The sequence below is a fragment of the Odocoileus virginianus genome, chromosome 19 (genome assembly GCF_023699985.2).
Source record: "Odocoileus virginianus isolate 20LAN1187 ecotype Illinois chromosome 19, Ovbor_1.2, whole genome shotgun sequence".
Taxonomy (NCBI): domain Eukaryota; kingdom Metazoa; phylum Chordata; class Mammalia; order Artiodactyla; family Cervidae; genus Odocoileus; species Odocoileus virginianus.
This window is the reverse complement of record NC_069692.1, coordinates 44,342,914-44,368,060: the sequence shown is the minus strand read 5'-3', so window position 1 is coordinate 44,368,060 and position 25,147 is coordinate 44,342,914. Positions and strand designations below refer to the sequence as shown.

The 25,147-nt window shown below is 40.9% G+C and overlaps 1 protein-coding gene across 5 annotated transcripts in view; it reads left to right on the top strand.

Annotated features, from left to right (window-relative positions):
* Nucleotides 1-25,147, top strand: part of ORC3 (origin recognition complex subunit 3) — a 64,220-nt gene that overhangs the window by 29,886 nt on the left and 9,187 nt on the right. For all 5 annotated transcript variants that reach the window (XM_020879127.2, XM_020879129.2, XM_020879126.2 and 2 more), the window contains 3 exons: nt 8,946-9,062; nt 9,913-9,992; nt 23,291-23,424. In XM_020879127.2, the coding sequence (XP_020734786.1) occupies nt 8,946-9,062; nt 9,913-9,992; nt 23,291-23,424 (331 nt within the window). The remainder of the gene's footprint in view (nt 1-8,945; nt 9,063-9,912; nt 9,993-23,290; nt 23,425-25,147) is intronic.

Genomic DNA, 25,147 nt, shown 5'->3' with positions numbered 1-25,147 from the left:
TGCATGATGTACTCTGCCTATAAGTTAAATAAGCAGGGTGACAACAAACAGCCTTGGCCTACTCCTTTCCCAATTTTGAACCTGTTCGTTATAGTCTAATATTAACTTTGCTTTTTAGTAACTTTTTGTGTATTTTCTAAGCATTTATTTGTACTGTGCTTATGCTTGTTACAGTTTTCAGACCTGTTTGTTATCATCTTTGCCATATTCCTTTTGGGATTGCATATTTAATCATTTAGAGGTATATTTTCTTGGGACTTACGTAGTAAGAAATATGAAGGAGCAACAAAGATTTGCACCTTTAACCTGAAAAAATTGTATGTTGGCTACCTGCTGAATTCAGGGGACAGAAGTTATCTCTGAAAAATTAATGTATTGGTTTTTCTAGTTTAGACCAAAAATATCTTTGAATATTTTATTTTTATTATGATGTTTTTCTTTTTATCTTTCTATAGTTTTGGTTTAAAATACGTGATAATTTTATGTGTATTTTTCTACAATAAAAACAATTGGAAAGGAATGCCGATGATAATCACATGGTGCTGCGTGATACAGGGGTCGACTCACCTCAGAAGTCCTGCGTTTGAGCTCCCACTGCTCCGTAGCCATGTGCACCTAAGGAGGGCACTTGCCCTGTTTAAGCCTTAATAGCCTTATCTCTGAATCTGGATAACCCCTAGTAACGATTTCTCCATAGGGTTAGTGTCAATCAAAGTCTTTTCAGCAAATGGGAGTGAGTTTAAAACAAATAGAACAATACAACTTTTATAAATGTAAATCAGAAATGCTGCTGCTGCCAAGTCATGTCAGTCGTGTCCGACTCTGTGCAACCCCACAGACGGCAGCCCACCAGGCTTCCGTCCCTGGGATTCTCCAGGCAAGAACACTGGAGCGGGTTGCCGTTTTCTTCTCCAGTGCACGAAAGTGAAAAGTGAAAGTGAAGTCGCTCAGCCGTGTCCGACTCTTTGCGACCCCATGGACTGCAGCCCACCAGGCTCCTCCATCCATGGGGTTTTCCAGGCAAGAGTAATAGTTACTATTTATTTTTCACCATGATAAAAATTAAGATATCAGTTAAATGTACTGTTTTATATATTCTGTGACATAGGATATATAACATAAAACATATAACAAAGAATATATAATCCTCTTATACAGTCATATAGAGCATATCGTTGTATAGACCTACCTCCTGTTAGTTTGTGCTCATTTTCTACACTTACATTTCTGAGACATAGATCTCAAAGTGTAATCTAGTGAAATTTATATTCTTTATATCAAGATTGCTTCTGCTCTAAGAATCTACTTGCTGTCTGCTCTCGGTGACTGCTGGAGACCGCAGCACACACCAGAACCCCTTGTGACATGTGTGTCGAGGCCCTGCCCCCAGCGCTTCTGGTTGTGCCGCCCTGAGCTCTGCCCCAGGAGTTTGCCCCAGGCACTTCTGAGGCTGCTGCGCTGGAGCCCATTCTTTGCGAACCACTGGCCTAGACGACTCCCTAGAAGAAAACCGCATTTATTGTCTCCTTTTACCTTGTTTTCTTAAGTGTAGAACTAAGCTAGTAAATGGCAGCCTAAACAAATGATTCATCTCACTTGTATTCTGACTGGAATCAAGATGTTAAAAAAAAAGCAAACAGAAAAACTCACTTCAACTCCTTTAAGATTATGGACCCTTAGTTTCATAAATAACTGCTTTAAAATTATAATACCAGCTTTGTATTTCATAAACTTTAGGAATGAGTTTTTTGAATGTACTTAAATCTAAAAATTTAGCTAACTTAACCATGTACATTTGTAGAAGATTCATTAAGAAGTTCAAACTAAGGTGAGACATTAGAAGGCCACGTATATTTGATGAAAGAGTCAAGACTGCGCATTTTCTCATTTCTGAGTAGTCTGTCCAAGGCAGCTGTGTACAATGCCTGGAAAGTATGCTCTCATAGCTCACAAGTAGGTTCTTCTAAGTTTAAGCAGAATAAGCTTGTTCAAGCTCCCATTAATTCAAGCTTCTGATGTCCCAATAGCTTTCAAAGCCTATAATAGAAGTTTAACAAATAATCTTTGAAGTTTCTTTTAGAATGCTAAAATTTTATTTACTTGTTCATTAAACAGATTAATAACTTTTCTTCTGACTGGTTAAATCATTTAGATTCCTCATTAAAATTTCATTTTAGTGTATAGGTTTAAGTGAAATTAAATCAGGCAGTTTATTATGGTAAACAGCTATATTTAAATGAAACAGCAGAACAGTGACTGTATATATTTTTATAATGTTTTTGTTCCAAAGTTTTGCTTTAGTAATCAAGCTTTCTTTTTTTTTTAACTTTAATCTTTAATTTATGAAAGTCTGTTTCATGAGAAATTGAGCTGTCAGACATGCCTTAAACAGAACTTTCAAATTCACCATAATAAGAGAGAAAATTTTTACTCTTTCCTGTGCCTGAAATTTTGTTTGAAGTCAAATATTAAGGAGAGCTTAGAAGATTTTGGCCTCATATCGTATTTGCATAGTTTTTATCTGATAATAAAAATGCTAGTTTTTGATATACTGAGAAGTTTTGTTTTTTTTTTTTAGTAAGTAGTAAAAAATTCTCTTGCTTTCTATGAGGAAATGTTTTGGTGGAGGGAGAATATTAACAGCTTTTCCCAATTAGTACTTTTTATGCCTGTCCCAACATCATATCTAAGATTAGGTCCATTTTAATCTTGTGCCCTCTAAACCAGCCACATTCTATATTAGTAATAATTTTCTATACATGTTGATCCTGTCTTGTCAAGAAATTAATTACGCTCATTATGTAATGAGTGACTAATTTCATATACCTCGTGTAAGAAAGTAAATTTATATATTTTTATTCAAATCTTGTTTAAAGCTGTGTGGCATCTTCTTAAAGCATCAAACTTCATGGTATGTAGAAAACTGAAATTCAGTCTCTTGCAGGTGACAGCTGAAGTTTTATTATTTTGACTTTGCAGTATTTCGTGTCTCTGAGCTTATGTGCCCAACTAGATTTAAACTCCATTAAGAGCTGGAAGTAAGAGAATGTCTTAAAAGTTGTAACATAATTACTATTAGAAAGATAACCTGATACAGCATGCTTATTTTATTGAATTCCAGTGAGGAACTGGAGCCAAGAGAAAGAAGCGACATATCTGAAGTCACAGAACAGGTTAGAAGCAGGGCAGGGACTTGTGGTGACCATCTAGTATGCTTACCCCGAGTTTGGTGCAGACCTGCCTTTCACCTTCCGCCTGCCTCTTCTGTTTTTTGTTTTGTTTTGATGCAGAACTAAAGGACAAGAGAAGGGGGAAAATCTATTTGAAAAAATAATAAAGGGAAGGAAAAAAGAAATCTCTCCTAACAGACTACCAGACGTGATCAGACAAGCTAGGCGTTGATGGGGTAGTGTGTGAGAAATTGGCAGTCTCAGTGCAAACCCTTCCTCAGATGCTTCTGAATGAATGCCGGGCAGCAGTATGGGGCGCACGGGGCTGAGAGACGAGGTCAGCGCCCCCTCCACCCGGGAGCTGGGGGCCCACGGCGTGCTCTTCTCCGTCAGCTGCCGTGCGAGACGCCAAGCCTCAGCAGCATCTTCAGCTCAGCTTCTCGCTAATGAGAAAAGTGACGCCTAGTTCTGCCAAGACGGTAAATGAGAAAATGCTGTGTTCTTGGACAGCTGATGCATTTTAATCCTGAAATTTGTTTTACCAGCTTTCAGTGAGCGGTAAATTAATTGAAAGGAATAAGTTGCATAAATTTAGTCACTTTTACATACTTTCATTTAGTTTTCTTGAGCTCACCCTTCACCCCATGCATATAATTCTAGGCAAGAAAGTGATAAGTACTCTGGAAAGAAGAGAAATAAATGCAAGAACTAAGTATCATGGACAATATTAATCTACTAATCATGTTTTATTTAGCGATATATATATATATTTAAGTTTTACATAGTCATTGGCTTCTGTAAAAATAAAAATGTAATCCTTAATGATGGAGGCCATGTCATTTGAGTAAACAGTAATGATTTTGAATGAATGACAGACAGACATAATTTATGTGACTGGAGATGGCTTATTTAAACGGTTGGATTACACATTGCCAGCACTCAATATGCCAGCAAATTTGGAAAACTCAGCAGTGGCCACAGGACTGGAAAAAGTCAGTTTTCATTCCAATCCCAGGAAAGGCAATGCCAAAGAATGCTCAAACTACCACACAGTTGCACATGCTGGTAAAGTAATGCTCAAAATTCTCCAGGCCAGACTTCAACAGTATGTAAACCATAAACTTCCAGATGTTCAAGCTGGATTTAGAAAAGGCAGAGGAACTAGAGATCAAATTGCCAACATCCGCTGGATCATCGAAAAAGCAAGAGAGTTCCAGAAAAACATCTATTTCTCCTTTATTGAGTATGCCAGAGCCTTTGACTGTGTGGATCACAATAAACTGAAAAATTCTGAAGGAGATGGGAATAGCAGACCACCTGACCTGCCTCTTGAGAAACCTGTATGCAGGTCAGGAAGCAACAGTTAGAACTGGACATGGAACAACAGACTGGTTCCAAATAGGGAAAGGAGTGTGTCAAGGCTGTATATTGTCACTCTGCTAATTTAACTTATATGCAGAGTGCATCATGAGAAACACTGGGCTGGAAGAAGCACAAGCTGGAATCAAGATTGCCGGGAGAAATATCAATAGCCTCAGATATGTAGATGACACCACCCTTATGGCAGAAAGTGAAGAAGAACTAAAGAGCCTCTTGGTGAAAGTGAAAGAGGAGAGTGAAAAAGTTGGCTTAAAGCTCAACATTCAGAAAACTTAAGATCATGGCATCTGGTCCCATCACTTCATGGCAAATAGATGTGGAAACAGTGGCTGACTTTATTTTTTGGGGCTCCAAAATCACTGCAGATGGTGATTGCAACCATGAAATTAAAAGACATTTACTCCTTGGAAGGAAAGTTATGACCAACCTAGACAGCATATTAAAAAACAGAGACATTACTTTACCAACAAAGGTCCATCTAGTCAAGGCTATGGTTTTTCCAGTGGTCATGTATGGATGTGAGAGTTGGACTATAAGGAAAGCTGAGCGCTGAAGACTTGATGCTTTTGAACTGTGGTGTTGGAGAAGACTCTTGAGAGTCCCTTGGACTGCAGGGAGATCCAACCAGTCCATCCTAAAGGAAATCAGTCCTGGGTATTCATTGGAAGGACTGATGCTGAAGCTGAAACTCCAATACTTTGGCCACCTGATGTGAAGAGCTGACCCACTAGAAAAGACCCTGAAGCTGGGAAAGATTGAAGGCGGGAGGAGAAGGGGATGACAGAGGATGAGATGGTTGGATGGCATCACTGACTCAATGGACATGAGTTTGGGTAATGAGTTCCGGGAGTTGGTGATGGACAGGGAGGCCTGATGTGCTGCAGTTCATGGGGTTGCAGAGTTGGACACAACTGAGCGACTGAACTGAACTGAACTTACTACACATTGATTGGTAGCTGACAGCTGTCTATCACTGTGATTTTTTAGGTCCATGGTGGTTTTGTTTTTTTAATCTGAGCCAGCAATTACAAATAGAGAAATTTTATATCATGAATTCAGACTTTTGTCTTCTTTTGAAAAACTACTAAATCTGGCCCATATCGAGCAAGACAACAGTGGTCAGTCTTTTTTTCCAGCAGTTACTCTTACTGAGGAAAGAGACTGCGTGTTGGCCTCCATTCATTCACGGACTACTTCATTCAGGAAATACTTCTTGAGCGCCTACTGTGGGCCGAGTATTAATCTAGTAGAGGAGTGAAGAAAACAAGCAGCCCCCGCCTTTATGGAGCTTACCTGCTGTCGAAGGGAGTAGGTGAAACATCTTTGTGAGTAATAATTGCTAAGAAGAAAACAGAGAGAAAGGGAATACTGGCAGTGTGCACTGGGAATGAAATGGAAACTTTAAATAAGAGCCTCATCAAGAAGGTGAGTTTTGAGTAAAGAGGAAGTTACAGAGCATCCCATACAGGAATCCAGAGGAAGAAAATTCTCAGCAGAGCCACAGCGAGTGGGAAGGACGTGAGGTTGGCGCTTGTTTGGCATGTTTGGGAAGATCAAGGGGACTGGTTCTGCTGTTTTTCCTGCGGCTCAGTTTTCCTGTGTCTGTCTCAAAGATCAGTAGAGACCAGGAGGTCTTCATGTTTTCAGAACAGAAAAAAACATTTCTTTGGTAAACAATAAATATTTCTAGGCAGTGCATCTCTGTTGAAAACACCACCCAAACACCATTATGAAATAAAACAATGGCAGCTATGACTAGGGTATGGAAAAGATTCCAGAGGAAAAATTTAATGACTAGCAAACAGGAGAGCTATTTCAGCAGGCTGTGTTTCTGCATGAGCGTGGTGTGATGCTGCTGTAATGTATTAAGAGGGAGATTTTCTCTTGCATCAGGACCTCTTACAGGCTGAAGTTTATGAAAGCGTGTTCATACAGTGCTTTACGAATTGTTACCCTGCACACATAAAGGCATTTGCAGATAGCTGTCTCGGTAAGACAAAGAACTTAGAGGACAGGTTACATAAAAAAGCTAAGTTAGTCATTGGTGATGTTTTCTGTTGCAGCTGATAAGCACACAGATATAAATAATAGTGGAATCTTTCTTATATGGAGTTAGGTTCTGAAGTCAGCACATTAAGTCAGAGATTTTGGATGGTCAGAGTCACTGTTGAAAATCCCTTAGAGAGGTATAACAGATCTTCCAATTAGTCCCGCGTAGCCAGTTTTATTTTCAGTGTTGGAATCAGAGCTCCCATTTCCTCAGATGAAATATCTGCCATGTTATAGGAAGAAAACAGAAGAAGACAAAATGTTTTTTCAAGGCTAGAATTCTAGTCATCACAGGGATGTGATGCACGCTGAAAAGTGTGAAGGTACTAAGACTGTCTGGGAGAAAACATGTTTGAATCTTTCTTCTCCCACTTACTCCAGGGCATCTAATTCCTGGAACCTGGAACATTGCCCATACTGTGTCAAGTATTTCTTTTCTCTCCACATCCAAGTAAATTTAGTGAAGATGTTGTTCATTTCTACTGTATCACCCAGTTGTTTGTATTTATAGTTAGCCCACAAAGCAAAAGTAAGAGGTGGTATATGAAGCACAGTCATTATTCAGTAACAGATTCCTTCTTCTCTGGAACAGTGCCCCTGTTTACAAGCTTATGTAGTCACATATCACGGCAAGCCATTAGTGGCTCCATGCATCTCTATGTTACAGCTTATAGTGAAAATAGCACTTATGTGTACTCTGACAGTGGCAGTTAAAATACCCTTTGTTATGATAGAAGACCTAGATTTTTGAAATTACCCACTAACTCAAATACTGGGAGGAAAAAACTTTGATACTAAGAGCTTTTCTTTCATTTGCCCTGTGCTTTCAAGTAATGACTCAGATTGCTGACCAAGGAATTGATATCTAAGTGAGTTAGAGTTCAGGAAAGTATATCAGACTTGTTAGATTAGATAGTTTAGATTTGTTTGAGTTTCTTAATATCTGGGGGCTTTCCGGGTAGCACAGCTGGTAAAGAATCCTTCTGCAATGCAGGAAACCCGGGTTCAATTCCTGGGTTGGGAAGATCCTCTGGAGAAGGGCATGGCAACCCACTCCAGTATTCTTGGGCTCCCCTGGTGGCTCAGATGATAAAAAATCTGTCTGCAATGCGGGGGACCTGGGTTTGATCCCTGGGTTGGGAAGATCCCCTGGTGGAGGGTATGGCAACCACTCCAGTATTGTCTGGAGAATCCCCAGGGACAGAGGAACCTGGCGGGCTACAGTCTATGGGTTTAGAAAGAGTTGGACACGACTGAGTGACTGAACACAGCACGTTCATATCTGGAGGGGTTCTTTTCTGCGTGGTTGACCACTGAAATATTGGGTATCTGCAGGATATTGCAGGAAAAAAGACGGCTCAGTTCTTAAGGTTTTTTTATTTGACTTCTTATTGGAGGAAAAAATTTGAAGATGGTACCACAGATCATAATCCTCTTAAGAAAATGTTACAGAAATAAGTGATAAAAGGATTTGAAGCATGAAAAATGCATGATAGGGTGTAGTATTTTAAAATCCCTTTTAAAACATTTCAGAAAGTTCTAGAAAACTCCCAGTCATCACCCCTCCAAAAAAAAGCCTTTTGAAACTGATCTGTGAGATTGGTCATCCCATAGGGTTCTTAAGACTGCCTCCCGAATCACACTTCTTGGATTCTAAATTACAAAGCTGTTGGCTTCAGGGTTCTAATTTTCAGTTTCACCGGCTTAGTCGGTAAAGTGAACAAACCCGGTTTTGGAGGTTCCCAATGAGAAGGCAGAGATGTAGCATAGTCACCTGCAGTGTTCTGCTGCAGTCTCCTTCCCTTTCGACACAGCTTTCTAGGGCTGAGAAGAGCACGCGGGGCCCCTCTGGTAGTGCAGTGGTTAAGACTGCTGCCAGTGCTGAGGGCGTGGGCTGACCCCAGGTCGGGGAGCTGAGCTCCTGTTAGACCACCATGGAGCCGCGGCGGCACTGGGGGCTCCGGTGATCTCACCCCGTCATGCCCCTGAAGCTAGAGGACTGCGGCCGTCGCTTGCTGTGGTACCCTCCAGGTGATGGACGTGGGCAAGCGTCCAGCAGGTGCTCGCTTGCACACTTGTGTTCTTGAGGGGCCAAGTCTTTGTGGCAGTGCTTTAGACAAGAGAAAGTTAGTTACAAAACTAATTTAGTTTTGGTATGTGTAAAATATCACCAGACTTGATACTAAATAAAGAGTATCCAGCTGTTATCCTAGATTTTGTGTGCATGATGAATTCTCAGACTTAAGGTTAATTTGTAATTCTGAATCTTGTCTCATCAGTTTTCTGGAAATTAGATTTTATTATTCTATTAATTGCTGACTTACATATTTGTAATGACTTTTTTAGGAGGAAACACAGTCATTACTAGAAAATTTGCATGTTTACCATACGAAGTACTTCCTGGTTTTGAGATGTCTTCATCACTTTACCTCTTCTCTTCCCAAGTACCCACTGGGGCGACAGGTAACCAGAATTTAACTCATTTGGAATCTCTGATATAGGAATATTACTAGTTTTTCCCTTTGAGTTTAGTAGCATTCAGGCCTCCAAATTTACAACGGATCCACATCTTGCAGGGTGTGCACAGTCTAAACCCATTCCAGCTGTACATGTTACTGTGACTGAAACTGTATTCTCTTCTGAGGGCCACAAGTAGAAACAGCCGTGCGAATCCAAGGGGTGGTGCTTTCCCTCCAGTGCGTTTGTGCTAAGTCATTCTAATTTATTTTCTTTAATACTTTGTCGCTTATCCTGAGAGAGCTGATCCTCCACTTTAGTGAAATGAAAAAAGGCGTCTCTTTGAGACAGCCTGATGGTTAACCTTGCATTGTACCCAGAACTAGAGGAAAGCAGTACCTTTGCTTCTTGCAGAATTATGCCCTGCTGGCCTTTGGGTCATAACATAGACCTGGGAACCGTCTTTAGAGTGGATGCAGTGGAAGAATTCTGTATTCCTGAATCTTTGCATCCTTAACTCAGGTTCAGAGAACAAATATAAACATGTAAGAATGACTTATTTTCTGCCATTAAACCTTCTTTTTAGTAATCACATCATTGTTTTTAATAATTTTCTTATTGCAAAGTGACCAGTGACATCAGCCAGTCCCAATATGATCTCATTTTGCTTTCGTGTGAATGATGTTTTATGTAAATGCCCGATCTGTGTGATATGTGCCATCTGTTGTCTGTACAGAGAACAGCTGTTTTTGAAAAGAAAAATTTTGACCCGCTCGTTTATGACTTTCCCAAGCTAGTAATGTGCACGCTCGGCGGATCCCTTCTGGCCCCTCACCGGTGTGCTGTTCACTTCCAGGTCAGAGAGCTCTACTGCGCGTGCTTGGAAAAGAGCGTGTGGGGTTCAGAGGAGTATGCGTCAGTCTTGCAGCTGCTGAGGTAGGGTGGCTTTTTTCCTTTTTTATCTACTCTAAGCCTGCCAATAAATAACACCTGCTTCCAGAACTCTGCCTGCCAAGGAGTTTCATAAGTAGCCACGTTGTAACTAATATTTGTATATATCTTGAATTTTATGTTTGTAGTTTATATAGTGTTTTTAATGTAGAGACCATCCATTTCTTTGCTAGTTTTACCTTGTTTCTGAACTTTGGATTTTTTAAGTGAAATCAGTGTTTGCTTTCTGAACTGTTGATAGCACACAGGGAGAACCTTGGTACTGATCATCTCAGTCCAGCCAGCTTGCCGTCACGATGGGGAAGGTAGTCACGGCAGGCGCGCTCCCGTGGCCCCAGTCTGGTTGGGTTGCGGAGCAGCATGAGTGAGATGCACCCCGTGAAGGGTGGCTGCCGCCGACCGGTGGTCTCGATGCCTTCCCCGGCCTGAGCTGGCTCTGTCAGTACTAACATTGGCTAAGCCATGAATTGTTTCTAGGATTATATGAATAAATAAGGTATCTTGGTGCTATTATCAGATATCAAAGATCACTTATTCCTGACAAGTTTATCTTTTAAAGTTATAATTATTTGTTTTCCTTGGCTTTACACCTTATGTTTATGGTGACTTCTTAGTCTTTCATAAAAATAATGACCACTTGGGTAGTGAGAGAAGGGAATCCAAGTGTGAGTTGTTTTTGCACACAGTCTTATAATTTTCCTCAGTGGATAGAAATGTTCATATGAAAATATCATAAAGAAGTCTAAGAACTGAATATTTACTAAGCCTTGGCTTCCCCTGGGTCCACAAGAAAAGAACAGATGGGCACAGTAGGAGGAAAATTCACATCGAAAGCACTTTCAGTCCCGAGACTTAATAATGCAAGTGTTAGTGATCCAACAGGTGCAGCTTAAGATAGGAAACTAATTTTATGCTATCTGGAAAAATAACTCCCCATGGAAACTAGATTGCCACTGAAAAGCTATGTTTTATTTCATTTTCTTTAAATGCCAGTGAGAGATTTCCGTATATTTATATACTTCAACTGGAATGTTCCTGAGCTTTCTTTTGTTTTCTGTTCAGGTCGGCACACTTATCTCAAGCACCCAGTTGATTCTTGCTGGGTTTCCTCTTTAACCTTCATGATCAGTAATTGCCCTCCTTTTCCAGTTGGGTATTTGTAAATTCATAGATTTATTTGTCAGTGAGGGTCAGGAATCAAGAATGCCAGTTCTAAATAAGGGTGAGGAACTGCGAACAATGATAGCTGTGGTATGCACTGTGGGATAGCGCTAATCAGAGGTCATGAGGTCCTACTGTGTCAGGCACTGTGGGTACATTTTCCAGTCTAGTGCCCAGGTGCACCTCTGTGGTAGATGCTGTTAGCCACACGTGATAGCAGGTGAAACTAAAGCACAGATAGGGTTAAGTGATTTTCCTGAGATCTTACAGCTGTTAATGGAACTAGGATTCTAATTCAGATCTGACTTTAAAACTTTCATACTTTCCACTTTTCTTTGCTCAGGTCTAAAATAGGGATTTGGGGATCTGAGTAAAGCAGAACCAATGAATAGAAAGCAACATTTCAGTCATATTGCTAATCTGAGGTCAGAAACAGGAATGTTAAAAACACTGAAGATAAATACAGCAGTTACAGCAAGGGCAGGCAAGAATCTGGGACCTACCAGAGAGAGAAATCTGCCACCCTTTAAACTGGAATTCTCCTTTTCCCCTTTGTATAGATTAGATGTTGACAAAAAATCAGGGACACTTGTCAGTTTAGTCAATCTAAATAGGAAACATCTGAATTTAGGAAACCAGACATTCTTGTCTCCTGTCTTCAAATAATTGAAGTCATAAGAGAAAATAAGTTAAAAATGATCACTGAATGTTTCTTTGGAAAGAAGAACTGTAGTACTATTAGAAACGTAGTCTAGTAACATTTCCAATTTGAACTTTTTGTTAAGAGTTACTTGAATGGCAGTATTTCTCTTAAAAAATCCCTTTTATCTGGAAACTGACATGTTTAAATGACCATAGGTCTACTTGATGAAATATTTTGTGACCATTAAAAACTATAAAATTCCTAACATTTGTGTGGAACTGCAAAAGACCCTAAAGAACCAAAAAATTTGGGGGAAGAACATAGGTGGAGACATTCTTCTTGATTTCAGTGTATATTACAAAGTTGTAGTAATCAAAACAGTGTGATATTGGCGTGAAAACATAGATGAATGGGGCAGAATAGATAACCCAGAAATAAACTCATGCCTACATGGGCAGTTAATTTATGACACAGGGGACAAAAATATACAATGGGGCAAGAATAGCCATCAGTAAATGGAATTGGAAAAACTGGACCACTAATGAACTCAAAATGGATTAAAGACAAACACAGAGTTAAAACCATAAAACTAGAAGAAAACATAAGCAATGAGCTCCTTGCCATTGGTCTTGGCGGTGGTTTTTTTGGCTTTGACACCAAAAGCAAAGACACAGGAGTGGGATCACATTAAACCAAAAGGCTTCTGCACAGCACAGGGAGCCGTCAGCGAGATGAAAAGGCGCCTACAGAGTGGGGGACGAAATTTGTGAACCATGCATCTGACGAGGGTTAGTGTCTGAAACGTGCAGAGAGCTCACCCAGCTCAGTACGAAGAATCTGATTAGAAAATGGGCAGAGGGTATGAGTGGAGGTTTTTCTAAAGAGGACATACGGATGGCCAGCGGGCACATGAAAAAGTGCTGACCATCACTAATCATCAGGGAAATGCAAGTCAAAACCACAATTAAGATATCACACATGAGGATGACTGTTAGCAAAAAGACAAGAAGTAAGAAGTATTGGTGAGGGTGTGAAGAAAAGGGAACGCTTCTTCCCTGTTGGTCGGAGTGTAAATTGTGCAGCCACTATGGAAGACAGAGTGGAGATTCTGCAAAAAAGTTAAAAATAGAGCTGCTTTATGATGCAGCATTTCCACACCTGGGTAAGGAGGAGATGAAAGCAATAACTTGAAAAGATACCAGCACCGTGTTTACTACAACATTGTTTATAATAGCCAAGACATAGAATCAACCTAAGTGTCCATCGATGGATGAATGGGTAGGCAGATGAGTGTGTGTGTGTGTCTGTGTGTGTGATTCAGAAATAAAAAGAAGGGAATGCTGCCTTAACACCGAGCTTACAGAATCAGAGAACAAATTGATGGTTGCCAGGGGTAGGGGATGGTCAGAATTGGTGCAAACTTCCAGTTATAAAGGAACCCTAGGATTGTAATGTACAGCATGGTTACTATTAATAATACTGTATTGTGTATTTGAGAGTTGCTAAGAGAAACTATGTGAGATGACAGATGTTAACCAGATTTATTGTGGTGATCATGTCACAGTATATACATATATTGAATCATGTTGTATACCTGTAATGTTATATGTCAATTATATTTCAATTAAAAGATATTTACGAGGAACTTAAAAGAATGTTGAAAATGTCAACTGTTCGTAAGTCGAAAAAGACCTCTAGAATTTTTTTTATCACAGTTATTTTTAAATGTAGATAACAGACATTGATGTGTGGAGAGCATGTATTTATAATCTGTCATAATCTGACATGAGTGCAGTGGTTCTGCATGTCTAACCTTTCCTCTGTCAGTCAACTCTTGGAGCCTGAAGACCACATTCCTATACAGGACACTCAACCGTGTGTTATTATAAAAGGATATATTTAAGTTAAAACACTGCTTGGGAACAGAAAGTGGTAAAAAAAAATAGTTATGCTAACTGAGCACTGAGCTAGGTGTCTTTTTCTGGTCAGCTGTGAAAGACGTTAAGAGGAAAATTTTAGCTTTCTATTGGAGAGAATTCCTAGACAGCCACCTAAATATCAAACCCTAGACCAAGAATTTTTCAGACTTTTAAAATTTGAAAAATCATGCCTCAGTAATAAGATTTAAAGGGTTGACATAAGTCATGAAGTCCTCCACTCCGGGCCGCTGACGGCTCGGCTGGATGGAGGCGCGCTGCCCTGCCGCAGCAGTGCCAGTGGGGCCCCGCAGCAGTGGTTCTCAGGCTGGGCCCTTCCTCTCGGGAGAACTTACTGACCCTCGGCCCCTCCACTTTCAGCTGAGACTCACTCATCTCGAGTCATCACACTGTTGTCCTCCAGTAAGGAAACCAAAGCCGGAAGCAGTGAGGGGCTTTTCTGCAGTTGGCAGAGCTGGGATTTAGCTCCAGACCTTCCATGTTCAGCCAGGTTTCCAGCCCTATTCCAGTTATTCGAGTGGTGGTACAAACGGAAATTTATATGGGTTTGTGGCCAGGAGTCCGTGTTGAGAGGGTACCCCAAGTTTTAGAAGGAGCAGCAGAGCAAGCTTCTGTGGACCCAGCCCACACTCCATCTTGAGGACGTATTAGCACAGCGTGCAGACGTCTTTAATGAGTGTGGGGCCGCAGTGTCTAGTCTGCGTGTCCCGAGTGGAACCTTAGGAGCTTGCTACAGAAACAGATTTTTAAATTCAAGTTCATTGATAGCTGAAGAATTTACTTTAGGCTGAGAGAGATTATTTTAATTTCTGAATAAGTCTTTGAATTAAACAGTAATATATTAGCAGGTCAGCTCAGCTTTCATTGAGTTTAAAAAAAAATGACTGAAGTAATAATATTGACATTTGATAACTTTAGCTTAGTTCAAAGAGACTAGAGGTTTAGAATCTAAATAATGCATTATTTCCTGACTTTGCAGGTTAACTTTTGATAATATTTGAAGATCTTGTTATGAAAAATGGCAGAACTCCACAGTCTGTGAGGCACTTCCCAAATAATAATAATCTAACTTCTCATGATCAAGATTTATCCATGCAGAAGGTCTCTGAGACTACAGCACTAAAATATGATTTCTTTATAACAGGCATTGCTAATCCTCAATTTGCGTCGTATCAAGCCCTTCACAATTTTCTGTGGGCTGCTGCTAAATTCAGACAAATGGCTGAATTGTTAAAGCTCATTTTAAAGCAAAAGATGCTGAGTGGCTTTAGTGTATGTAAGTGTCAGCTGAAGCATTAAACATACAAATTTCTGCCCTCCCCACAAAGATTCTGAACATGACTGCTGGAAACTTGGGTGTAATGGTCAGCAGAAATCAGAATTTAAGAAGCACTTTACAACATTTGGACAGGTGGTCCAGGGGCCACACTTTGAGAAATGTGCTTCTAAATAATTATGGAGACTAAGAAAGGAATACAAAAAGATTGAGGAAAGAAATGAAGCTGGAAAAGAAGCTGGATGGCTTTTTTAGGCAGTTGGTGTCAAATTGGTTCCAAAACTAGACCAAGGTATTCTGCTGCTCATAGTGAGCTGTGGTTTTTATCTCCACAGATAGAAGAAAGATCTGCATTTGATTTTTAAGTTTTTCTTTATTAAACATTTAGTGCCTACTACCACTTTTCTGCTAGTAGAATGAATGGGTAGCTTAGAAATAATTAATTAAAAAAAATCAGAAGTAGCTAATCAAACTGTTTGAAAGCTTTCCTTCTTCTGATTTCAGGGTTATACTTTTGTAGTGCATCAGTAAAAATATTTACGTGTTTTATCTTGCTAAAGTGTCTCTAACCACATGGTAGAATTGACTCATTTTGACATGGTACAAAAAGCGTGGAAGTGTTGGTTGCTCAGTCGTGTCTGACTTTGCGACCCCATGGACTGTAACCAACCAGGCTCCTCTGTGCGTGGGATTCTTCAGGCAAGAATACTGGAGTGGGTTGCCATTCTTTTCTCCAGGGGATCTTCCTGACCCAGGGATCAAACCTGGGTCTCCTGCACTGTAGGCAGATTTTTTACCATCTGAGCCACAAAGAGCATGGTGCTCCACAAAGGGCCATGGCTTCAAGGTGCTCCCTCCAGGAGCCAGTTTGAAAATAGAGAAATTCTTCACCTGAAGTCGTGAAATTCTTTTTCACTGCATGGCCACTGTCTTGTTCACCCATTCAAAAAATGTTTTTTTTTTTTTTCACTATTCTGGATGTGGAGTCACTAGACCTGTTGACAGTGATGACCCTGGTCCTTACCCACACTGAATCTTGGCTGAGTAGGGAAGATTAAGGTGGATAAGTAGACAGACAGGCACAATACAGGATAACAAGGCCTGTGTTGGGTAAGGTCTAGTGTGCTAAGGAACTAGTAGACTGGACAGTTACCCTCTATTTCTTGGAGGAGGCGGCCTCTAATATGAAATATCAAGGCTTAGAAGGAATTAGGCATATTTTGGTTTCTCTTTCACTTGTTACAGTCATATGTGATTGCTGTGTTGTCTGGAAGAAGACAGTCTCTGTGAATGTGTTTTTGGCAAGCCTTTTCGTTTTGCTTTCTTCTAGTCTTTGTTGAAGTACTTGCAGGTTTGAATCTAGAATATTTGAATATTTTTCAAAGCTGTGCTGGTAGTGTCTGTCTAGAACTTGAGAACTCATTATTCAGAAGATCTTTGCATTAGCCATGGATTGACCAGTTTCTCCTCTAGCCTGTTCTCAATCAGACGCTTATATAATCAGTACTTAACCGGAAATTATTGCCTTTCTGCATGATGAAGCAGAACACTCATTGCTCTTCAGGGTGATTGCTCTTAGTGATTGCTAAATGATTCTCTGTCTTAGTTTAGGAAACTTTTTTTTTTTTAATAACAAGCTATAAAACTTTTAACACATTAAGTACCAGAAGCCTTTTTTGAACCATTTACCCAAAAGTGATACAATCACTGAACCAAGTTGGTTCAGGACAGAACAGCCTTCTCAGCACTGATGAGACCTGTCTCAGACGCACTGTTTCCTCTCTTTAAAGTGGCGGTCCCCAGCCTGTGTTCCCACCAGAGATCAGTTTTGTGGCAGCCCACTTTTCCACAGATCCAGGGTTGGGTCAAGGGGGTGGTTTCAGGATGATTCAAGCACATTGCATTTATTGTGCAATTTATTTCTCTTAGTATTACACCTCAGATCATCAGACATTAGATCTTGGAGGCTGGGGACCCCTACTTCAAAGTGGTCTGGTGTGCTGACTTTCAAACTTTTAAATTTTGATGCAGTTTGTCCTTCATACCTGCAGATCCCACACCCATGGATTCAAACAGCCACAGGTTGAAAATATTTTTAAAACTTCTAAAAAGTTCCACAAAGGGGGGGGGGGTGGAAATGCATGTGAGTTTACTATGCACTGGCAGCTGCTTACTTTGTATTCATATTGTATTTGCAGCTATGCATAGCATTTACATTGTATTAGATTCTGTAAGTAATCTAGAGGTAATTTAAAGTATCTGGGAGGATGTGTAGGAGATATGCAAATACAGTGCCATATAATATAAGGGATTCCAGCATCCTCAGATTTTTCTATCTGCAGGAGTCCTGGAGCCCATCCCCCACAAATACAGTAAGGACAACAGTATTTTCTTCTCAATTTTATTCTGTTTCTTTGAAAGCAAGTGCTAGATGGAATTCGCAACAATTTGAAGCGTATCGCATTGTCTCCAGTTTCTGTCCAGTCTCTCCGTAGCTGATGTGGTTTTTGCACTCTTCTGGTCAAGGTCACCAGTGACCCTCTTGTTTCTGAATCTCACGATCGATTCAGTCTTCATTTGCATTAACCTATTATCAGCATCTAACACAGTTCGTCACTCCTCCGTTAATGACTTCCTAGGGGCTGGATTCTTTTGGTTTTCCGCATACTTCAGTGCATGCCCCTCCCCCCTCAGTCCTCTTTGGTGATTTTTCTTCTCCCTAATATTCTAACATCGCGGGCCCTCAGGGCTTAATTGGAAGCCCACACTTTTCTCCTGAGTGTCAGACTCTTAGGTCCATCTACCTGTTTACATCTCCACTTGGATATCTGTATATATCTCAGAATTAGCATGTTTAGAACTGAATGCCTGATTTTCCCCTGAAACCTAGAATCTTCCTGCATTCTTTCTATCCTTCCGATTTTTCAAAGCCAAAAACTTGCATTCTGCCTTGAAAATATTTCAAGAACCAAACCTCTTCTTAACACATTTCCCATTGGTACCGCCATTGCCCAAGTCACTATCATCTCTCATTTGGATTATTGCCATCACCTCCTAACTGACTTCTTGCGTCAGTGCATGCTCCCTTCCAGGCTTTTCTCAAAATGGAAGTCAGAATAATCCTTGTAAAATATGCCAGATAAAGAGATTCCCTGGCAGTCCAGGAGTTAGGGTTCTGTACTTACAGTGTCAGGGCCTGGGCTCAGTCCCTGGTCAGGGAGCCAAGATCCTGCAGGTGGCATGGTGTGGCGAGAAAACGAAATGAGATGACATGAGATGAGATATAGTCAGATAATGTCACTCCTTTGCTCAAAACTCCCATTTTCACTCAGTAAGACTGCAGTCTATACAGTGACCCTGCATGATCTACCCTTTCTCTGATTTCACCTCCTGCTTCTTGTTCTTGCCTTCCGCTTTTGTGGCAAGTAATTTAAATGAGAACATAGCACTGCTTTTCTGACATTAGTTGCTTGTGTTAGGGACTCTGCGAGCCAGCCATTCGCTGTTGGCAGTCTGTACTTCCAGGCTTTTCCTGGTACAGACATGTGAAATCATACTATCTACAGTGTTCCGCAGCTTGGATTTTTCTCTTTTTTTTTTGTCTTTTGGATTTGTCTGGTTGGTTTTTGTCTTGGTAGTTACTTGTTTTGCACCTAATATTCTACTTAAGGTGCTTCTGTAATGTCATTGGTCAAAGCATAGATACCAAGCCAGACTAGGTTCCGATCCCAGCTTGCCAGTTACCAGACTCTGGACAAGTTGCCTAAGTTTTCTGTGCCTCTGTTTTCTCATTTCTTAACATGATAATAATAATAGTATCTGTATCATACAGTGTTGTGGAGATCAAATGATACCTCGTATATATATGTGTGCTTAGAAATATTAGCTGTCATCACTTGCATTACGTCATTGTTTATCACTGATGCATAGTATCTCTTGTTTTGAAAGTGTAGCACTTGATTTTATTAGTCCCTTGTTTGCTATATGTTCAGGTTGTTCATAATCGTCTGTTGTTACAGTTATCATGGAGGGTAGTTTGCGTCTGCACATCAGTGTAATTATTTTCACAGAGTGCACACGCTCACGTTTTGAGTCCAGAATACAAACATGACTGTATTAGAGCACACCTGCCCCGACCGCTGTCGGTGTCTGTCTCCCCACGCCTTTGCTGATGCTGGGTATTATCAGACTTAAAAAGTGCTTTTTTTCCTTCTAATATTTCATGATCGATGGAATGGTTTTTTCCCCACCTCTCACACTGCATTTACATTTTTATTCCTTCTGAAAAATGCTGAGGTAGTGGTCAGTTTTTTTCAAGCTACTTATTTCTAATACTCCCCATCTCTTCCCCACTGATTTGAAGTGCTACCTTTATGTCATGTACTGAATTCTCATGTATACCTCTCTTTCTAGACCCTGATTTCATTCTGGTCTGTTTCTATACAAACTACCATCTAATTTTAATCACTGCAGTGTATCCCTTTTGATATATTAGTAGCCCCACTACCCATACTCAAGTATACAAACATAGTTCCTCAGTTTTAGGAACATTAATTTTTTTTTTCTAGATAGATTTTAGAATGTTTCTTTAGGCTTTTAAAATATGCCCACTGGAATTTTGTTTCAGAAAGTATTGAAATATGGATTAATTTGGAATGAATTTATTTATTTACAGTATTGAACATTGGAACTGAAAATGTCTGTTCAGGGTTTTCATACTTTGCTATGTCTTACACATTTGTTATAACATTCTATAGTTTTTGTTGCTATTTTGAACATGCTCTTTTTTTCCATAGTTAGGCTTCCCTTGTGGCTTAGCTCCTAAAGAATCTGTCTGCAATGCGGGAGACCTGGGTTCGATCCCTGGGTTGGGAAGATTCCCTGGAGAAGGGAACGGCTACACACTCCAGTATTCTGGCCTGGAGAATTCCATGGACTGTTTAGTCCATGGGATCGCAAAGATTCAGACACGACTGAGGGACTTTCACTTTCACGTGTAAGATATTAATGTGTGTGTACATATACACACATATATGTATTTACCTTGTATCCAGACACCCTTCTATATGCTTTAATACTTTTGTAGCTTTCTTAGACTTTCTAACCTTACAGTCAGTTCAGTTCAGTCGCTCAGTCTTGTCCGACTCTTTGCGACCCCATGAACCGCAGCACACCAGGCCTCCCTGTCCATCACCAACTCCCGGAGTTTACCCAAACCCATGTCCATCAAGTCGGTGATGCCATCTAACCATCTCATCCTCTGTCGTCCCCTTCTCCTCCTGTCCCCAATCCCTCCCAGCATCAGGGTCTTTTCCAATGAGTCAACTCTTCACATGAGGTGGCCAAAGTATTGGAGTTTCAGCTTCAGCATCAGTACTTCCAATGAACACCCAGGACTGATCTCCTTTAGGATGGACTGGTCGGATCTCCTTGCAGTCCAAGGGACTCTCGAGGAGTCTTCTCCAACACCACAGCTCAAAACCTTACAGTCATATCATGTGCAGATAATAAATTTCATCTTCCTTGCTTATATTCGTACTACTTGCTTCTTTTTTCTTAATTCATTGTGGAATAGATTCTAGAATGATGTTGAAGAGTAGTGATGATAGCAGGTATCTTTGTTGGTTCATTTTATGTAAATAATTGAATTGAAAATTTTTAATTAATGATTTTATTGGATTGATCACATTGCTAGCTCTAATCAGTGTTACTTCAGGTCTTATTTTATATTAAACTTGGGAATACTGAAGAAAGTGTAAGGTCATTTCTTACTCTGGAAACAATAGGAACATAGTCTTTGGCTAAGAATAAAAAGAGTAATAAGTATCCGAATCTCTAGAAGTCTTCTATACCTGAGATGAAAGAGCCACCCTTTCCAGTCAAAGGTCATATTAAAAATTATGGCTAGTAAAGTTTGATTTCAAAATTATATGACACAATGCCATTTTTTCCTGCATCCTGAAGATGAATAATAGGCTTCACCCTTCTCAATATTCAGTTTGTCCGCTGCCCAGGGATAAGAGGCGTGGCTGCCTGTGACCTGGGAAGCTGGTCAGTCCTCAGGGGCTCTGGTTTGGGCTGACCTCCACCAGCGTTTCCTCAGCCCTGCCAGCAAGCCACAGAGCCTGTGATTCCTTGGAGCCTGGCAGTGTGGCCCTTGCCTGAGTCTCGTCTGTGTGGGCGAGGCTAACGCTCGGGGGTGACAGGTTGTTCAGGTGCGTCTGACTTTGAGTCGTCTCTCTTCTCTTCATAGTGTGATTCTCTCTGGACAGTAGGAGCCAGAAGTTGTCAATAATCCCAAATGTAATCAAGATTTTAATGTGCTGGCTTGGTTTTCTTTGACCTGTTAACTGCCTTTCATTCACAGATAAAGATTACACTTTGGATAATTATTTCATTGCTGTAGAATGACGAAGAGATTTTATATTTTTTCTTAAAATGAGGAAAAAGTTTACTTTTTGTCCACCACTCTCATTTCTACATTTATTGGTTATTTTCTTCATTTGTTTTTGTTTTAGGGTCTTTGTGGTGGGTTTTTTTTGTTTTTTTTTTTTGGTTTGGGTTTAAATTCTAGTTAAAGTGATCAGCTTAATTTCCAGGTAATCATAGTCTACTTAGCTTTATTTTTCTCTAACTTAGTAATATTAAATTTTTATTTTGAAAAATTAATTTTTATCTTGAAAATATCAAACATAAGATGGTTTTTACAGATTCACCCAGATTCTGAATTTGGCTGTTTTTCCCTGATTAATTTAAGAACTTGTAATCACTGTCCTGTTACTATGATCTTAGGGGAGAGATCCTCTAAGTAATGACCCTGAAAACAGGATCTTAACTTTAGAGTATGTGTTTCTTCTCTGTTTCCTTTTAAAATTTTTTTCAGTTTATTTTAATTCTTTCGGATGTGCCGGGTCTTCATTGTTGTGCACGGGCTTTCTCCAGTTGCGAAGAGTGGAGGCTTCTCTTTGCTGTGGTGCACAGGCTCTGAGACGCACAGGCTGCAGCGGCCGCAGCCTGGGACCTCGGGGGGCGGGCTCAGCAGCACAGGCTCTGAGACGCGCAGGCTGCAGCGGCCGCAGCCTGGGACCTCGGGGGGCGGGCTCAGCAGCACAGGCTCTGAGACGCGCAGGCTGCAGCGGCCGCAGCCTGGGACCTCGGGGGGCGGGCTCAGCAGCACAGGCTCTGAGACGCACAGGCTGCAGCGGCCACAGCGCGGGGCCTCTGGGGGCGGGCTCAGCAGCACAGGCTCTGAGACGCACAGGCTGCAGCGGCCACAGCGCGGGGCCTCTGCGGGGCGGGCTCAGCAGCACAGGCTCTGAGACACGCAGGCCGCAGCGGCCGCAGCCTGGGACCTCGGGGGGCGGGCTCAGCAGCACAGGCTCTGAGACGCGCAGGCTGCAGCGGCCACAGCCCCTGGCCTCTGCGGGGCGGGCTCAGCAGCACACGGGCTCTAGTTGCGCCATGGCGTGTGCAGCCTCCCCAGGCCGGGGCTCGAACCTGTGTCCCTGAACTGGCAGGCGAATTCTCACCCTTCTCTGTTTCCTACAAAGGTTTTCTCTGTGGCCTGGAAGGAGTTGCACAATCGTTCTACCTGTGCCATAGACTAAACACAATTGCCTACCAGTTTAAAGTTCAGTGGATTTACTGACTGGTGTTAATAAAGCTTATAGAAGATATAAAGCCTAGCCAAATTGATAGTAAGAAAATCATTGATACACTAGGCTTTATAAACATTTCCAACGAGCTTTCATTCAGCATGTGCTCTTATGTCCTCAGTGGCCGTTTCTTGTCTCTTAATTTACATTTAGATCTGAAGGAAAGGAAAACCACCTTCCAGTGCCTGCTGTGTGATAAATAAGCACTGTGCTAGGCTTCAGATGCACCTTCTGATTGAATTCCTAAGGCTCCATCTCACTTGTGAAATTCGTGAGTTCCTGTTTCCATTCTAGAGACAAGGAAGCCAAGGACCAAGATGTTTAGCAACATGTTCTGTATTACCAAATAGCAAGTGCCAGAGCTGGGCTATGGACCCAGATCTTTGTAAATTTTCCAAGTTGAGCTTCATCATGAGAACTCTTCTGAGTACTTCTCAGTACTTCTGAATATCACATCCATTGAGGAAAATCTCTCCAAAAATAGTTGGTAGCTGCAAATAGAGGATTTTATACTGTCGTCTTCTGAGCAGACATTTACTATGTAAGCACTGTTTTTTAAGTATATTGACTTTTCAGTTGCATTACATTCCTTGTCACTGATTCTGTTCTAGGTTGTTGGCCAAGGATGAGCTGATGGCCATGCTTCAGAACTGTTTGAAGGTTTTTCAGTCGTCTTCTGCAAAGGAGCTTGGCAACACAGCAAAGAAAATAGAGGAGCTCCTGGCCCAGTTTCAGAGCCTTGATGGTGAGAATATAATATCTTGCCAATTCTACTGGCTATGACAGTCATTTGACTAGAATAACATGGAAAACCCCGTGTTTTGATGCGCTGAGAGATGAAGAGATAATGAGTTTTTGATCAGTCAGCATACCAAGCCTCAGAATAGCACATCTTTGACAACCACAACTAGGCCAAATGGTTCTCTTCCAACTTTGGTTAAAACAATGAAAACTATCAAATGGTCAGGAAAGAATATTACTTTCTCCAGATGGACAGTTTGGAGGACTTACCTTTGAAAAAAAAAAAAAAGGCAGCAAAAAGAAATCAAAAAGATTAGAGGGAGTAGCAGGGCAACATAATTAAGAACTCCTTTTAGATGTTGTTTCTTAAGCATTTCATCAGGTTCTTTATAGATTTCAAAAACAGTGCATAAATTATTTGTAAGCCTGAAAATTAATAGCTGTGAACTGCTTTCCCAGCAGTGAGGCTCATTGGTATGCTGATTACCACAATATGCTTGAGGTTTGCTTTAATCAGATTTGCAAAGCTTGGATCTCTCAGCCCTCAGTGAATTGCAGCTGCCTGGCGTTCCTCAGTGTTGACCCACAGTTGCCTTCGTCTTGCGTGATCGGCGCAGGAGCTGGTGTGTTTGCCGGATGCTGGGGTGCCTGCGTGTGTGCTGGTGGCCTGTCTATGCCCTGATGCGCCAGGACTTCTTTGTTCTGAGGGGGCTCTGTGGGTTGATACTGATGTTTAACTTTTCATGGGCTCTCCCCTTGCTCCCTTTCTAGCACTGAAGTATGGTACTCCTTTGGTAAAACAAAATGACTGTGCCCTTCTTAGTTTCCCCTATTTAGGGAAATTTTAGTGGAGCCTCGGGAAAAGAGGCAATCTGGTGCGTATAAGCACATAGATTAGACATGGCATGGTGAAAACATTTCACTTAGAATGTCTCTATTTTTCCTATGTTTGGCAAGTATTCCTTTGTCTTTAAAGCCTTTGGATTTAGGAAACTGTTTTGTTGAGGCCAGTGGAAGTTGAAAGAGCCCGTCTGCTTGACCGAAGGGCCACTCCACAGTACTGGGGCTCCCTCCAGGTCATGCACAGGCCTTGCTCTATACTGCATTTGCACCACAGTCTGAGCTGAACCGGTTTCAAATCATAAACATTGTAAAGGACTAAAAACTGGTATCACACAGATTACTGAGTCCAGCTGCAACGAAAACTAAAGCCCAGGAAAAGAATCCTCTGAATCGGGATCTCAGAGCTCGCCAGGGCAGCATCCAGCCTAGAGCTCGCATATTTCTTAACTACCATCTCATTGTCTTTTTCTCTCCAATTCACAGTTACCACCTAATTATGGTCACTAGGACAGTGAGGGACTACCCTTAAGGATATAAATAGGGCAGAAGACTTAGAAGAATGTAAGATAAATTAGCTAAATTTCAATCTTTTACAAAATCGGACTTGGATTTTTGTGAAATGAAACTGCAGATATAATCATTTTAATTAGAATTTGTGTAACATAAGCTAGTGAACAAATCTTGTGCTAATACTAAATAAAGGAATGCAGCTTTTAGAAATGGGAAGGTTGGCAATTAAGATAACAGTCTTCTTCAGAAGAATTTTATAAGTTGAAGCAAAACCAGTGTCTTGAATAATTGTACTTCTCTATTTTCAGAAGTGCCATGTTGTTAATAATGAAGTGAAATTAGCGCTCCCCTCCCATCCTGGGCCAGCAGTAATA